The 17,133-nt window shown below is 29.9% G+C and overlaps 1 protein-coding gene across 1 annotated transcript in view; it reads left to right on the plus strand.

Annotated features, from left to right (window-relative positions):
• LOC119606736 (GTPase-activating protein CdGAPr) overlaps window positions 1–17,133 on the plus strand; it is a 182,734-nt gene that overhangs the window by 125,322 nt on the left and 40,279 nt on the right. Inside the window, 1 exon segment of the mRNA XM_037960309.1 lies at window positions 2,324–3,162. Coding sequence (XP_037816237.1) covers window positions 2,581–3,162 — 582 coding nt within the window. The 5' untranslated portion in view covers window positions 2,324–2,580.

Below are 17,133 nucleotides of genomic sequence, written 5' to 3' on the forward strand. Positions count from 1 at the left end.
CTGACCTATTGTTCAGGCTGTGGACTGATCTATAGTCCAGACTATAGACTGATTTATAGTCCAGACTATAGACTGATCTATAGTCCAGACTATAGATTGATCTATAGTCCAGACTATAGACTGGTCTATAGTCCAAACTAAACACTGATCTATAGTACAGACTATAGACAGTTCTATAGTCATTACTATAAACTGATCTATAGTCCACCATATATACTGATCTATAGCTCAAACTATAGACTGATATATAGCCCAGTCTATAGACTGATCTGTAATACAGACTATAGACTTATCTATAGTCCAGACTATAAACTCTTCTATAGTGCAGACTATAGACTGATCTCGACTCCAGACTATAGACTGATCTATAGTCCAGATTATAGAAAGATCTACAGTCCAGACTATAAACTGATCTGTAGTCCAGATTATAGACTGATCTGTAGTCCAGACTATAGACCGATATGAAGTCCAGATTATAGAAAGATCTACAGTCCAGACTATAAACTGATCTGTAGTCCAGATTATAGACTGATCTGTAGTCCAGACTATAGACCGATATGAAGTCCAGACTATAGACTGATCTATAGTCCAGACTATAGAATGATCTATAGTGGAGGCTATAGACTGATCTATAGTCCTATACACTGATCTATAGTCCAGACTATACAATGATCTATAGTCCAGACTACAGACAGATCTATAGTGCAGACTATAGACAGATCTATAGTCCAGACTATAGACTGGTCTATAGTCCAGACTATACACTGATCTATAGTCCAGACTATACACTGATCTATAGTCCAGACTATACACTGATCTATAGTCCAGACTACAGACAGATCTATAGTGCATTCTATAGACAGATCTATAGTCCAGACTATAGACAGATCTATAGTCCAGACTATAGACAGATCTATAGTCCAGACTATAGACAGATCTATAGTCCAGACTATAGACAGATCTATAGTCCAGAATATAGACTGATCTATAGTCCAGACTATAGACTGATCTGTAGCACAAACTATAGACTGATCTATAGCACAAACTATAGACCGATATATAACCCAGTCTATAGACTGATCTGGACTCCAGACTATAGACTGATCTATAGTAAAGACTATAGAAAGATCTTCAGTCCATACTATAAACTGATCTATAGTCCAGACTATAGACTGATCTATAATTCAGACAATAGAATGATCTATAGTCCAGACTATAGACCGATCTGTAGTCCAGACTATAGACTGATCTGTAGTCCAGACTATAGACTGATCTGTAGTCCAAACTATAGACTGTTCTCTGTTCTCCATATAGTGTTATACTGTCCAGACTATATACTGTTCTACAGTCCAGTGTTTAGACTGTTCTATAGTCCAGTGTATAGACCGTTATATAGCCCAGACTATAGACTGTTCTATAGTCCAGACTATAGACTGTTCTATAGTCCAGACTATAGACTGTTCTATAGTCCAGACTATAGACTGTTCTATAGTCCAGACTATAGACTGTTCTATAGTCCAGACTATAGACTGTTCTACAGTCCAGACTATAGACTGTTCTATAGTTCAGACTATAGAATGTTCTATAGTCCAGACTATAGACTGTTCAGTAGTCCAGACTATAGACTGTTCTATAGTCCAGACTATAGACTGTTCTATAGTCCAGACTATATATAGACTGTTCTATAGTCCAGACTATATACTGTTCTACAGTACAGTGTAGACTGTTCTATAGCCCAGTGTGTAGACTGTTCTATAGTCCAGATTATGGACTTTTCTATAATCCAGATTATATTATATTTCTGCTGTGTTGGTTTACCCCCTCAAAGGGTTAAATTCATGATGTTTGTGTGGTCATTTTATGATCATTCTTCTTTTATTTCAAACAAACATTTCGAAGTCTCTTAATGTTTGTCAATGCTCGTCTACACTGGTGATTGAACTTCTTTACATAAATAATTTGTATAAAAATAAAATAAGAAAAATTACTAAAACAAAAACCTAAAAACCATAAACAAGAAAATACATTTACAACAATTAATTTAACAAAATCATAAAACTGTCAAATGCTGTTAACTCCCAATTAATATTAAATAGATTTATAAGAATTAGAATATTTAGTTAATTAAGTAGAAATGAAAAAAAAAGAAAAGTTTAACAAATTCTTGCACATACACACAAATAAAACTTTAGACCATAAATAATAATAAATTAAAAAACATTCACACACTAAATAGACGCTTTTACCAAAAAAAAAAGAAAAAAATTAAAAATCACATTCATAATCATTTCTTTTTTTCTCTTGTCTTTCATTTTCTTTTTAGCTGTTTAAAATAAATTAATAAAATGAATCATTAGCGCAGTATTTAAATACAAAAACAACAACATAAACTAACAGACGGGGGACTTGACGGGGACTTATAAACAAACTGACGGGGACGTGATTGGGATTTCCTTTTACTTAAACTTTATGAGACTTTAACTTAAATACTGTTCTTAATGCTACCAGCTCTTAACTTGTACTGCTACCACGCCTCTTGCTAACCCCCCGCCTACTATTTTTTTTAACACACAACAAATAATGTCTGAAAAGGTACGTTCACTGCATTTAACCTCTTCAGTGGGCGCCAGTAGTTCGGCTGGTACTAGTGCTGGAGTGGGCTCTACTACACTCATTGGTAATCCTACACTAATCTCTAGTACTTTGAGTACAAATCACAATTTAACACCCACTGTTGATTTAATAACGGCAGCTCAAACACGTGACTGCTCTTTAACAACGCCTACGGCTTTAAATACCAACACCACTACCAGCCTTAACAGTGGCAGTGATATGGAATCATCAGCTGAATTTGCTCCTGGCACTATAACGGCTCAATTGCAATTTCAATTAATACCCACAAATGTGGTGGACAACGGCAGCAGTGCGGCGGCTATAAATGGCAACAGTAGTAGTGGAACCATTTTGGATTATAATTCTATAATGAATTCATCACAATTTTCGGCAATTTCTAATGATTCTTTACAAGTAACAACACAGCAGCAGCAATCATCACAACAGCAGCAGACTTCTTCGTATGTTGGTAGCTGTTTAAGCAGCAATGCTATGGCTTTAGTTAAGGCTGGAGCTGGTAAACCGGTTGTAGCTCAAAGTGTAGCTGGGGTAAGTTGTTTTTGATTATTTTTATTAAAAAAAAATTAACAAAAATTTAAAAGAAATCAGGATTTTCTTAAAAAAGTTTAGTATAAATAACTTTTTTGAACCTTAACCGTAAAATTTTTTAAACTAAGTTTAACTAAACTCACAAGTTAGAAGAAAAATTAAAACAGTTTTATTCATAAAAGCATCACTATTAATATTATCTTAAATAGATCTTTAAAATTTCATTTGGTCTAATTAGTTTTATAAAAATTTATACATTTTTGAAAACTACGTACAATTTCCTTTCTTTTGATATATAATACAACTAAATTTTGTTCGAAAAACACCCACAAAATGGCCGTCATACATAACCTTATTTTGTGAATAAAAAAAGTATATTTTTTTCTAAAAACATAGAATTTCTTAAACAAATTTTATATTTTTAAAATGATTGCAAAATTTTTAAAAACTAGACACAATAACCTTTCTACAGATATATAATAAGTCCAAATTTGAGTCCATATTACCCATAAAAAGTCCCCCGAAACGTGACCCCATTTTATAAAAATAAAAAGTTTGAATTTTATTTCATATAATTAATTTTACCTGAATTTGTTAAACTTTTATTGAAAAAGTACAATCAGTTACATATGTTTAAAAACTAGACACCATCACCTTTCCATTGATATATAATAAGTATAAAGTTTGATCCCCATGTAGCTACAAAATGGCCGCCAAACATAAACTCAGTTTTTAAAGCCTTTAAACATAAAATTTTTTAAACAAATTTCATATTTGTAAAACTTTTGCAACATTTTTGAGAACTAGACACAATTTCCTTTCTATTAATATACAATAAGTCTAAATTTTGATACCCCAATTCCTAAAAGACCCCCGTAACAGAACCCCATTTCATAAAAATAAAAATGTAAAATTTTACTTCATATAATTAATTTTACCTGAATTTGTTAAACTCTTATTGAAAGAGTATAATTAATTATAAAAAACTAGACACCATCAACTTTCCATTGATATATAATAAGTCTAAAGTTTAACCCTCTACAACCAACAAAATGGCCGCCAACATAACCTTATTTTTTAACAATCAAAAAGTTTAATGTTACCTTAAAAAATTAAACTTATTAAACAAATTTAATATTATTGAAACTATTTGAACATTTTTGAAAACTATAATTGTCTATAGTTTTCTTTCCTTTCAAGTGATATATAATAAGTGCACATTTTGATTCCCCAATATCTTAAATATATACCCTAAACATAACCTTATTTTATAACACTAAAAATGTGTTGATTCACATCATCACTTTGTGTCAATTATTAAACTTTTATTAAGGGATTATAATTCTTTATACATTTTTCCATTCTATTGATATATAATACGTGTAAAGTTTGATACCAATATACCAACAAAATGGCCGACAAAATTTACGTTATATTATAAAACACAAAAATTATAATTTTACCTTAAAAATCATAGAAATTGTTAAACAAACTTAATATTATTGAAATTATATCAACACTCGACAGAATTTCCTTTCTATTGATATATAATAAGTTCAGATTTTGATTCCCTATCATCCAAAAAAAGATAACCGAAGCATGACCCCATTTTATAAAAATAAAAAGTAGAATTTCATTTCATATTATTAATTTTATGTTCATTTATTAAACTTTTATTAAAAGTTTTAAGTTATTTATACATTTTCAAAAACTAGATTTGATTTCCTTTCTTTTGATATAAAATAAGTCCAGATTTTACTAACGATACTTCCACAAAATGGACGCCAAACATAACCATATTAAAAAAAAAAACAAAAAGTTTAATTTTACTTCAAAACCTAAAATTTTGCATAATTTTGTTAAACATATTTTAAGTTAGTACAATTATGTCTAAATGTTTAAAGTCTAGATCCTCTGAGCTTTCATTCGGTATATCAAAAGTCTAACATTGTTAACCAAATACCCACATATTCGATTTTAAAAGTTGTAACTTTTTGTTGCAAGAACTTTTCTTTTACACTTGAAAAAGTTAACTTTAGAAGCCTAAAGCTTTAATAGTATTCGAACGGTATATGTAAAGGCTACCTTTTCTGAAAGCTTAGGTCTTCTTGTGTAATCCATGACCAAATTCCTATAAGATCGTATAAAAGTTTTCAAAATATTTGACTTTTTCAGCAAGAAATGCCTAAATTATAAACTTTTTATAACACTTGAGACTTTGGAACTTTGGCAGCCTAAAGCTCTATCAGTATTGAAATGATATGTTTGATAGTTATATTTTCCGAAAGCTTAGGTCCTTCTGTATAATCTATGATTAAATTTCTTTAAGATTAATTCCAAGGTTTTGAAAATATTTTACTTTTTTTAGCAAGGAATACGAAAAATATGAACTTTTTATTGCACTTGAGATGCTTATGTTGGGAAGCCTTAAGCTCTTACAGTAGTTGAACAAAATTATTAAAAGCTACCTATACTGAAAGCTTATGTCCTCAGCTATAATCTGTTACCAAATTTCTTTATGATCGTGTGAGAAGTTTTCAAAATATTTGACTTTTTTTAGCAAGGAATTCGAAAAATATGAACTTTTTATTGCACTTGAGATAGTTATGTTTGAAAGCCTAAAGCTCTAACAGTATTCAAACGATATGTGTAAAGGTTACTTTTTCTGAAAGCTTATGCCTTTCTGTATATTTTTTTATAAAATTATTCTACAATCGGTTTAGAAGTTTTCGAATGTATACGATTTTTAAAGATGCAACTTTTTCTGCAAGAAGTTTTCATTACACTTGTTAAGGCTTAACTTTGACAAAATTAAGCTTTGTAAGCATTTAAACAAAATGTTTAAAAGCTACATTTTCTGAAAGCTTATGTCTTTCTCTATAATTCTAAAACAAATTCCTTTAAGATCGGTTTAGAAGTTTTCGAAATATTCGTTTTTATAAGTTACAACTTTTTCTCCAAGAATTTTTGTTATTTACACTTGGCAGTAAACTTTGAAAGCCTAAAGCTTTAATTGTACTCAAGCATAATGTTTAAAAGCTTTATTTACTGAAAGCTTATGTCCTTCTCTATAATTCTGGAGCAATTTTTATTAAAATCGATAGCAAAATTTTTGAAATATTTCAATTTTTAATTTTGACAAGAAATGCTTAAAAATGAAGTATGTTTTTAACTTTGAAAGCTTAAAGCTTTAACAATGTTTAAACAATATAAACAAAAACTATATTTTCTGAAAGCTTATGTGTTCCTTTATAAATACAGAAAATTAGTTTAAAATCGTTTTGAAAAATATTTGATTTTTAAAGTTTTCACTTTTAGTGCAAAACAAAACACCTTCTTTTTTTGTTTCCCTGGGAATGGGTTTAGGAAGGATGTTAAGTAACATTAAAGGAAGTTATATACAATGTAAATTACATATGGCAGACAGTCATTTAGACATAAACATTTGTTTGCTTGTTTTTTTTTAACAAAACACTTGCTAGCAACACTAGAAACAACACAAGCGAAATGAGTCTAAACAATTTCATGCAATTTTGCAACAATGTATAATGTTTATAAACACAAAGGAGATGATGAAATGACAGTTAGTAGAGAGAGAGAGAGAGAGGAGGAGAGACAGTTAACAAACAAAAAACAAGTTGTTGTCAGTGTTATGTACTAGAAAACGGATATAAAACCTAGAGTTACAACAAATTTTTGGTCTAGCAATCACAAAATGTTAAATAAATTATAGAAATATAAAGGAAAGAGGGAAAGGAGCTATAAATGTCAGTTACAAAAGAGAGTAGATTTGTAAAACTAGACAAAAAGTTTGAAGGGTTGTTGTTGTTATAATTTAAGCCTATAAAGTTTGTTATACATAAGGGTGTTTCCAACACATAACATTATTTTGGGGTCTATTTGTTTGTAAAGGGGGCAAAACTTAGCTTTCATTTGTTTAGCAGGGTCACGTATTTTAGTAGTTTTTCTTGGAAAGCATAAAACTTTTACTTCTGGTTTTTATTAAAACTGTATTTTGTCTTTAAATTATGTTGATTTGACTCTTTTGTACCCCCCCTTTTTCAATGTCTAATCCATCTAATGATCACGTAAATCGTATGTTGTGAAATAAATCGTGCGTTCACATTATCGACATTTTTTGGTTAATTAATCTAAAAACATTTTTTTCGTTTTGGTTGAAAGTTTTGCGCCATTACTTAATTAAGACAATTTTAATAGTGTCTGTTTTTTGAGGAAAAAGAAATTTATTTAAAAAGTTTTGCATAAAGTTTATGCAACTTTTTTATGAGTCCTGAGCGAAATATGTTCAAAAAATTTGTCTTAAATTTAATAGATAATCTCTTTAATTTGTCACCCAAACATGTTGCTAAACATTTCCTGCTTGATACTAAAGTTGTTTGGCAACATTTTGTTTTACATATTTTTTTGAATTATTATGAAATTTGATAGACGAAGAAGGAAACAAATTTAGAAAAATTAACATTTCATGGAAACTTAACATGTTGCTAAACATTTCTAGTTTCTAACAAATATGTTGCTAAAGGTTTCCTATTCCTTAATTATATCTCTAGGCAATTTTTCTTTTTAAAAAGAAACATTTTGCTTCCTCTTAAAGTCCATTACTTTATTTTGATACCTTACATGTTGCTAAACATTTCCTGCTAGAAACTAATGGTGTCTGGCAACATTTTGTTATATTTTTCAAAATAGTTTTGAAATTTGTTAAATGAATAAGGAAACTGATTTCTAAAGTAAACTTTTTCCTTGATTTTAATCCTCAATTTGCAGCTTAAAATGTTGCTAAACTTTCGCAGTCTCATGTTGATAAGTTGCTAAACATATTCCGTCTCTTACTAATGTTTTCTTTTTTCTAAGCAACTTTTCTTTTTATAAAAATTAATAAAATATACTTTTTCTTAATCTTCAATTTGCAACTAAACATGTTGCTATACATTTCCAGTCTCTAGCTGATAAGTTGCTAAACATATCCCGCTTCGTACTAATGTCTTTTTCTAAGCTATTTTTCTCTTTATAAAGAAATATGTTCAGACAATTTATTTAATATTAAACCTAACATGTTGCTAAACATTTGCCACTAATTACTAATGTTATTTAGCAACATTTTGTTAAATTTTTCAAAATAGTTATGAAATTTGTTAGATGAATAAAATACACTTTTTCCTTGATCATAATCTTCAGTTTGCAATACAACATGTTGCTAAACATTTCCAGTCGCAAGCTGATAAGTTGCTAATCATATCCCGTCACTTACTGATAAGTTGCTAAACATATCTCGTCTCTTATTGATGTTTTTTTTTTCCTAAACTTTTCTTTTTATAAAAATGAATAAAATATACTTTTTCTTTAATCTTAGTCTTCAATTTGCTCAAATCAACATGTTGCTAAACATTTCCAGTCTCTAGCTGATAAGTTGCTAAACATATCCTGCTTCGTACTGATGTCTTTTTCTAAGCTATTTTTCTCTTTATAAAGAAATATGTTCAGACAATTTATTTAATATTAAACCTAACATGTTGCTAAACATTTTCCGCTAGTTACTAAAGTTGTTTAGCAACATTTTGTTAAAATTTTCATAATAGTTATAAAATTTGTTAAATGAATAAAATATACATTTTCCTTAAACTTAATCTTGAATTTGAAACTTTAAATGTTGCTAAACATTCTCAGTCTCATGTTGAAAAGTTGCTAACATATCCCGTCTCTTACTGATGTTTATTTATAAACCCTTTTTCCATTTATAAAGAAATATTTTGTTTTCATTTGTTTTTAGAAAATTTCTTTAATTTGCCACCTAACATGTTGCTAAACATTTCCAGACTCAAGCTGATAATTTGCTAAACATATCCCGCTTCGTACTAATGTCTCTTTCTAAGCTATTTTTCTCTTTATAAAGAAATATGTTCAGACAATTTCTTTAATATTAAACCTAACATGTTGCTAAACATTTCCTGCTAGTTACTAAAGTTGTTTAGCAACATTTTGTTAAATTTTCCATACTAGTTATGAAATTCGTTAGATGAATAAAATATACATTTTCCTTAAACTTAATCTTGAATTTGAAACTTTAAATGTTGCTAAACAATTCCAGACTCAAGTTGAAAAGTTGCTAAATAGTTCTCGTCTCATGTTGCTATACATTTCTCAACTCAAGCGTATATGTTGTATCTTACTGATGTTTTTTTTTTTCTAAGCAACTTTTCTTTTTCGTTTGTTCAGACAATTTCTTTAATAAGAAACATGTTGCTAAACATTTCCCGCTGGAAACTAAAGTTGTTTCTTTGGTATTTTTGGAAAAAAAATTTCGAAAAATTTACTTTTTCTTTGAGTTTAATCTCATGTTTAAAACTTAATATGTTGCTAAACATTTCCATGCTCAAACCTAACATAATGTTGCTAAACATGTTCTGCCTTATTCAAAATGTTGCTTAAACAAAGTTAATGTTAAAATCTTTTAAATTTTAAAATATTTATTTTGAACTTTTAGCTGAATAATGTTTCAGTCTAAAAATTTTCAAATAATACTTCCTGTTTAAAAGGGGGAATAACTTTTTTTGGGGGGTTTTTTCATTTGTAATGAGTCTTTAGGCAATATTCTCTTTATAAGGGGTGTTAGCTTAAAGTGTCAAAGTTTTTTGAACACATTTAAAAGGATTTCTTTTTGGAGGGTTGTTTTAATTTAAGCTTTTTATTTATATGTAAATTAAGTTATCAAAAAGCGTCTTTTATGCTTTTTTTTATTATTATATCGAAACCTTAAAGTGTACTTTTACAAGTTGTGCGTTAAAAATTTCAATAATTTTGCGAAAAAAAGAACATAATTTATGTTGACATGTTGTGTAAGAGTAAAACGTGTTGAAATTTTTTTCTGTTTTTTTTGGGGGGGTAAAATAGAATGATTGCTTGACAAGTCATGAAAATATTATTGTCAAAAATTTTTTTTTTATTTCTTAAAAGCCTTAAGGGCTTTAGAGGTGCCGAATAGAGAGAGCAAAATAAAAATTTTGAAAAATATGATTATAACCTTAATAGGTATTAGATATGGGAATATATAAACTTGATAACTTTTGCTTGATAGAGCTTTAGCATTTACAAAATGAAGCAATAAAAAAAAATACAGACATAAACTAAATGATAAATATAGGAAGAGTGATAAAAAAAACATTAAGAAAATAAAACACGTCTGTAACAAATAGAAAAGGAAATGCAATTTTCCCAAAAGCAGACAAATTGACAATAAATTCGAAGCTGTTTAACAGACAGAAAGACAGACGGACGGACGGATGGAAAGACAAATAGACAGACGGATGGACTGGAAGAAAATGCAGACTAGCAGTAAAACCAGACCTGAGAATAAACATTTAAACAACAAAACGTTTTTATCTTATATAACAAACGGACCGACAGACAGATAGATAGATAGACAGACGGACGGACAGGCGGAAGGACAGACAGATAGACAGACGGAAGGACAGACAGAAAGAAAGACCAAACGTTCATATAAATGCAGACTGACAGACACAAAAAAGCCAACCAGCAAAAATACACAACACACTTTAACGTCAAAACCCCATTAACTCTTACATCTTCTAACTCTGGACTTATTAAAATCCCAAACAAGTCACACTTTATTAGAAGAAAAAAAAAAAATACAACTGCAATTTCATAAGAAAATTATGCCAAACATTTAAATTAAATCCATAAATCTTTTCAATTACAAATACATAGATAGTAAGCAATTTCTAACCATAATTGGCTTAGACAAAGATTAATTACTAAAGCTCACTTAAACCCAATAAAACTCTATTTTGGCCCCCTTTCTATTACATTCTACTAATCTTAATAATCATTTGTCACATAAATCTGTATCATCATTTGTCAGGATTTTGTTTTATATTATATAGTCCCCTTTTAAATTGTATTAATCCTTTGCTATGATTTTTCTCTTAATCACTTAAAATATTAAGACAAAAGCAGACTTAAAAGTGGCTGCTGTCTTGATTCCATATAGAGAAATGTTACAATACTGATAACTTACCCACAAAAAAAAAAAAAAAGTATAAAGCCGGTTTTCCTTTTAGATTAATTAAAATTAAGTGTTTGCGTCATGTCATCCTCATCGTCGTCATTGCTATAGATAGACCCACTCATCATACATATAAAAAGTACCCGACAGAACATAGCAGGGATGGAAAATCCTTGACATTGAAATATATTGCGGCATTTTCGTTATTTAAATTTTTTTTAGCTGAGTCCATAGGATGGTCAATAGTTAGACTATACACTATACTATAGACTAGATTATAGACAAGACTATAGATTACACTATAGACTAGACTATAGACAAGACTATAGATTAGACTATAGACTAGACTATAGACTAGACTATAGACTAGACTATAGACTAGACTATAGACTAGACTATAGACTAGACTATAGACTAGACTATAGACTAGACTATAGACTAGATTATAGACTAGACTATAGACTAGACTATAGACTAGACTATAGACTAGACTATAGACTAGACTATAGACTATAGACTAGACTATAGACTAGACTATCGACTAGACTATAGGCTGGACTAAAGACTGGACTATAGACTGGACTATAGACTAGACTTTAGACTAGACAATAGACTAGACTTTAGACTAGACAATAGAATAGACTATAGACTAGGTAATAGGCTATATACTAGACTATAGACTAGACTATAGACTAGACTATAGACTAGACTGTAGACTAGACTATAGACTAGACTATAGACTAGACTATAGACTAGACTATAGACTAGACTATAGACTAGACTATAGACTATACTATAGACTAGACTATAGACTAGACTATAGACTAGACTATAGACTAGACTATAGACTAGACTATAGACTAGACTATAGACTAGACTATAGACTAGACTTTAGACTAGACTATAGACTAGACTATAGACTAGACTTTAGACTAGACTATAGACTAGACTATAGACTAGACTTTAGACTAGACTATAGACTAGACTATAGACTAGACTATAGACTAGACTATAGACTAGACTATAGACTAGACTATAGACTAGACTATAGACTAGACTATAGACTAGACTATAGACTAGACTATAGACTAGACTATAGACTAGACTATAGACTAGACTATAGACTAGACTATAGACTAGACTATAGACTAGACTATAGACTAGACTATAGACTAGACTATAGACTAGACTATAGACTAGACTATAGACTAGACTATAGACTAGACTATAGACTAGACTATAGACTAAACTATAGACTAGACTATAGACTAGACTATAGACTAGACTATAGACTTAGACTATAGACCTAGACTATAGACTAGACTATAGACTAGACTAGATATAGACTAGACTATAGACTAGACTATAGACTAGACTATAGACTAGACTATAGACTAGACTATAGACTAGACTATAGACTAGACTATAGACTAGACTATAGACTAGACTATAGACTAGACTATAGACTAGACTTAGACTAGACTATAACTAAGACTATAGACTAGACCTATAGACTAGACTATAGACTAGACTATAGACTAGACTATAGACTAGACTATAGACTAGACTATAGACTAGACTTAGACTAGACTATAGACGAGACTATAGACTAGGACTATAACTAGACTATAGACTAGACTATAGACTAGACTATAGACTAGACTATAGACTAGACTATAGACTAGACTATAGACTAGACTATAGACTAGACTATAGACTAGACTATAGAGCCTAGACTATAGACTAGACTATAGACTAGACTATAGACTAGACTATAGACTAGACTATAGACTAGACTATAGACTAGACTATAGACTAGACGATACTAGACTATAGACTAGACTATAGACTAGACTATAGACTAGACTATAGACTAGACTATAGACTAGACTATAGACTAGACTATAGACTAGACTATAGACTAGACTATAGACTAGACTATAGACTAGACTATAGACTAGACTATAGACTAGACTATAGACTAGACTATAGACTAGATTATAGACTAGACTATAGACTAGACTATAGACTAGACTATAGTCTAGACTAAAGACTAGACTATAGACTAGACTATAGACTAGACTATAGACTCGACTATAGACTAGACTATAGACTAGACTATAGACTAGACTATAGACTAGACTATAGACTAGACTATAGACTAGACTATAGACTAGACTATAGACTAGACTATAGACTAGACTATAGACTAGACTATAGACTAGACTATAGACTAGACTATAGACTAGACTATAGACTAGACTATAGACTATAGACTAGACTATAGACTAGACTAGACTAGACTATAGACTAGACTAGACTATAGACTAGACTAGACTATAGACTAGACTATAGACTAGACTAGACTATAGACTAGACTATAGACTAGACTAGACTATAGACTAGACTATAGACTAGACTATAGACTAGACTATAGACTAACTAGACTAGACTATAGACTAGACTATAGACTAGACTATAGACTAGACTATAGACTAGACTATAGACTAGACTATAGACTAGACTATAGACTAGACTATAGACTAGACTATAGACTAGACTATAGACTAGACTATAGACTAGACTATAGACTAGACTATAGACTAGACTATAGACTAGACTATAGACTAGACTATAGACTAGACTATAGACTAGACTATAGACTAGACTATAGACTAGACTATAGACTAGACTATAGACTAGACTATAGACTAGACTATAGACTAGACTATAGACTAGACTATAGACTAGACTATAGACTAGACTATAGACTAGACTATAGACTAGACTATAGACTAGACTATAGACTAGACTATAGACTAGACTATAGACTAGACTATAAAGCTAGACTATAGACTAGACGATAGACTGACTATAAGACTATAGACTATAGACTAAGACTATAGACCTAGACTATAGACTAGACCTATAGACTAGACGATAGACTAGACTATAGAACTAGACTATAGACTAGACTATAGACTAGACTATAGACTAGACTATAGACGAGACTATACTGAACTATAGACTAGCTATAGACTAGACTATAGGACTAGACTATAGACTAGACTATAGAACTAGACTATAGACTAGACTATAGACTAGACCTTAGACTAACTATAGACTAGACTATAGAAGGGACTGTAGAACTAGACTATAGTCTCATTACATTGGTCTAGAACTATAGTCCTAGTCTATAGTCTAGTCTATAGTCTAGGCTATAGTCTAGGTCTATAGTCTAATTCTATAGTCTAGTTCTAAGTCTAGTCTATAGTCCTAGTCTTAGTCTAGTCTATTAGTCTAGTTCTATTAGTCCTAGTCTATAGTCTAGTCGATAGTCTAGTCTATAAGTCTAGTCTATAGTGTAAGTCCATAGTCTAGTCTATAGTCTAGTCTATAGTCTAGTCTATAGTCTAGTTTTTAGTCCAGTTTATAGTCTACTCTATAATCTAGTTTATAGTCTAGTCTATAAAGTAGTCTATAGTGTAGTCCATAGTGTAGTCTATAGTGTAGTCCATAGTCTAGTCTATAGTCTAGTCTATAATCTAGTCTATAGTCCAGTTTATAGTCTATAAAGTAGTCTATAGTGTAGTCCATAGTCTAGTCTATAGTCTAGTCTATAATCTAGTCTATAGTCCAGTTTATAGTCTATAAAGTAGTCTATAGTGTAGTCCATACTGTAGTCTATAGTGTAGTCCATAGTCTAGTCTATAGTCTAGTCTATAATCTAGTCTATAGTCTAGTCTATAGTCTAGTCTATAGTCTAGTCTACAGTCTAGTCTATAGTCTAGTCTATAGTCCTGTCTATAGTCTAGTCTATAGTTTAGTCTATAGTTTAGTCTATAGTCTAGTCTATAGTTTAGTCTATAGTCTAGTATATAGTCCAGTTTATAGTCTAGTTTATAGTCTAGTCTATAGTCTAGTCTATAGTCTAGTCTATAGTCTAGTCTATAGTCCTGTCTATAGTCTAGTCTATAGTTTAGTCTATAGTTTAGTCTATAGTCTAGTCTATAGTTTAGTCTATTTATAGTCTAGTTTATAGTCTAGTCTATAGTCTAGTCTATAGTCTAGTCTATAGTCTAGTCTATAGTCTAGTCTATAGTCTAGTCTATAGTCTAATCTTTAGTCTAGTCTATAGTCTAGTCTATAGCCTAGTCTATAGTTTAATCTATAGTCTAGTCTTGTCTTTTGGTTTGAGTTATTGTATTTTTTCAAATTGTCTATTTTCCATGTCTGGTTTGCACTTGCCTCACTAGCTTTCATTGCATTTAGACGATAAAATATTATAACGAGACACAACAACAAAAAAACAAAACTGTCACCAACAACCACCATTTGAATAAATTTTGCCACCACCAAGCCCATTAAACTTTTTGGGCTCTTTTGAACCCAACAATTTTTGAATACATACATATATTTTATGCATTTGATAACTGTTTTATTTGTTAAAGAACATGTAAATTACTTGTGTTTTTAAACACCCTTATCTGTTACACAAACAAAAAGTAACAAAAAATTACATATATTGAAGACAAAAGCACATGTTTCACTTTCTTTTTATGAAAAAGGACATTTTTGTTAAACAATAAAATTATACATATAACGAAAAAATTGGTCTTTGTCTTAAACTTAAATTTTAAAATATTTTTTTTTAAATTTTTAAAGAACAAGAAAGCAAATTTCTTAGACAAAAATTATTTTAAAGCTTTTTACTTAATTTTCAAAGATCCCAAACTTTTAGCATTTAAAACAACAAAATTACGAAATTATTTTCTAAATTTTAATAGACCGTATTATAAACTATTAAAATTTATCAAAATATTTTGAAAATTTTAATACAAACTTTATGAAAATAAAGTTGTTAGAACATTTTTTAGCCTTAATTTTATTATAGTCAAAATCTCCCGGGTATAAATTAAAAAAAAAACACGCGACATGTTTTCTAACATTTAATAGGCCATAACCAGAGCTAATAAAATTAAACAAAATTTTTAGACAATATTATTAACATATAAAAAATGTTTTGTATTAAAACAAAACTTCTGATGTTTTAAGCAAAAAATATTTTATCTTTTGTTCTCGCTACATTTTTAAAATTGTGCAATCTTAAGTTGTAAAAGACAGTTTGTGTTTCTTTTAAATTTAATAGACCTTAACATAAGCTATTAAATTTAGTAAAAATATTTAAAAAATATCATCCGAAATATTTTTTTAATTTTAAAACAAAATTGCTTGATTGAAGAAAATTTTTTCCATGAATTTTTTCAAAATATTCAAATTTCGAAGCAGATGGATTTTTTCTAAATCATTTTTACTTTAGTTCTAGTTCAGTTCTAGTTCAGTTCTAGTTCAGTTCTAGTTCAGTTCTAGTTCAGTTCTAGTTCAGTTCTAGTTCAGTTCTAGTTCAGTTCTAGTTCAGTTCTAGTTCTGTTTTAGTTCTGTTCTAGTTCTGTTCTAGTGTTGTTCTAGTGCTGTTCTAGTTCTGTTCTAGTTCTGTTCTAGTTCTGTTCTAGTTCTGTTCTAGTTATATTCTAGTTCTGTTCTAGTTCTGTTCTAGTTCTGTTCTAGATCTATTCTAGTTCAGTTCTAGTTCTGTTCTAGTTCTGTTCTAGTTCTGTTCTAGTTCTGTTCTAGTTCTGTTCTAGTTCTGATCTAGTTCTGTTCTAGTTCTGTTCTAGTTCTGTTCTAGATCTATTCTAGTTCAGTTCTAGTTCAGTTCTAGTTCTATTTTAGTTCTGTTCTAATTCTGTTCTAGTTCTGTTTTAGTTCTGTTCTAGTGTTGTTCTAGAGCTGTTCTAGTTCTGTTCTAGTTCTATTCTAGTTCTGTTCTAGTTCTGTTCTAGTTCTGTTCTAGTTCTGTTCTAGAACTATTCTAGTTCAGTTCTAGTTCTGTTCTAGTGTTGTTCTAGTGTTGTTCTAGTTCTGTT

The sequence above is a fragment of the Lucilia sericata genome, unplaced genomic scaffold (assembly GCF_015586225.1).
Source record: "Lucilia sericata isolate MDLA Ls3-8-SP2 unplaced genomic scaffold, ASM1558622v1 Contig000617F_arrow, whole genome shotgun sequence".
Classification (NCBI taxonomy): domain Eukaryota; kingdom Metazoa; phylum Arthropoda; class Insecta; order Diptera; family Calliphoridae; genus Lucilia; species Lucilia sericata.